We start from the raw sequence: 1,481 nt of genomic DNA, 5'->3' as shown, positions 1-1,481 counted from the left end.
AGATATTAGGAAAATGTTTTTGTACTGTGAGGGTGATAAGACACTGGAGCAGGTTGCCCAGGGAAGTGGTGGATGCCCCAACCCTGGCAATGTTCAAAACCAGGTTGGATGAGGCCTTGAGCAACCTGATCTAGTGGGGAGGTGTCTCTGCCCATGGCAGAGGGTTTGGGACTAGATGATCTAGAAGGTCCATTCTGACCCCTAAAATTCCATGAGTCTGGAGTTAAGTTGAAAGAACATCTTCAAGTTCTTCAGCTTTTGTTTGTGAAAAAATTTGACATGGCTTTCATTTTGTTTTCAAAACAGTTTTGATTTAGAAATGTTCAAGGGTAAGTATCATTTCCCATCGAGGAGTATCTGAAAACCAGTACAAACAAGAAGAGAGGCACTGGGAACAATTATAATAATAAAACTGCAAAGCCTGATTTAGTTCTTCAAATTAGATAAAGTTGATCCCAATAACACCACCAGTATAAACATAATTTGCAGTGTTTGAAATCAAAAGGTCATCTTATTGAAGGTCACAATCACAGAAAAGTGCTCTTGAAAATGAGCCCTAAATCATACCTGGAATGCTATAAAACAAGGCATATTATGGCTATTGCCACAGTATATAGGCCACTATCATATCTCTGGGGGGTTGGAGTTTTCATCTGTTACATAGACAGTTTATGTTTGACAAGAAGGCAGAGTGAAGCCTTCATATTTTCCTTTTCTTCTGCTTTGTAAAATGATTCTGAAATGAAGTCAATTTCTTGAAATCCCATCCTTCACTGAAAAGAACAGTAATAAGAAAAACAGTAATTAATCAAGCTCATACCACAATTCCCAGCCCCTTAAGAACATTTTTACTGGAACCAGAGCCCTGGCCTTGGCCATTTCTTCTGAAAGCATCGTATTTTAGAGAGAGATGCCCACCTGTATCATTGCATCTTCCAGTGAAAACAGACAACAAAAATCATTCAGGAGAGAAACATTTCTAGACAAGTACACCTGAAAACATACATACCTGCCTAACCTGATGCCTATACAAATGCAGAACCTGATCCTCAGCTCTTTGTGGCTGTACCTGAAGGATGACTACTCACTACTGAGTTATGTGAAGCTATTTACTGACAAGTTGAACATATAAAAGTATCTCCTGATTTAGCACTATATTCAAAAAACACATGAGCAATTAGAGCCAGTGCACATTTTGTCACCCTTCTTTAAGCACACCGTATTTTGGGAGTTTCATTTCAAAATTCTGGAGCAACAGTACTCAAAGTCTCAAAGGTACAGTGGTTATGCTATGAAATTTGGTGCTTTCTGGCCCCAGTAGCAGAATTAGAAGCATTCAGAGTTTCTTCCTTTTCACATTAGACCAATGTGCTTTCATGGACTTTAATGTCCCACTGATTTACCAGATTCAGCTGTAGTTCATCATCTTTCCCAAAACTTGGACATGTTAATAAAAATTAAAGATAAAACCAGACAACTTA

The 1,481-nt window shown here is 38.4% G+C and overlaps 1 protein-coding gene across 1 annotated transcript in view; it reads right to left on the bottom strand.

The window, feature by feature from the left end:
• Positions 1–820: 820 nt before the first annotated feature.
• Positions 821–1,481, bottom strand: part of HDAC10 (histone deacetylase 10) — a gene marked incomplete at its 3' end in the record, with an annotated part of 16,897 nt that continues 16,236 nt past the window's right edge. The window contains exon 20 of the mRNA XM_009084200.1: positions 821–932. Coding sequence (XP_009082448.1) covers positions 821–932 — 112 coding nt within the window. The remainder of the gene's footprint in view (positions 933–1,481) is intronic.

Source organism: Acanthisitta chloris, unplaced genomic scaffold (assembly GCF_000695815.1).
Source record: "Acanthisitta chloris isolate BGI_N310 unplaced genomic scaffold, ASM69581v1 scaffold43551, whole genome shotgun sequence".
NCBI lineage: Eukaryota > Metazoa > Chordata > Aves > Passeriformes > Acanthisittidae > Acanthisitta > Acanthisitta chloris.
Note: the sequence above shows the minus strand (reverse complement) of the source record. Positions and strands in the feature narration are given on the sequence as shown.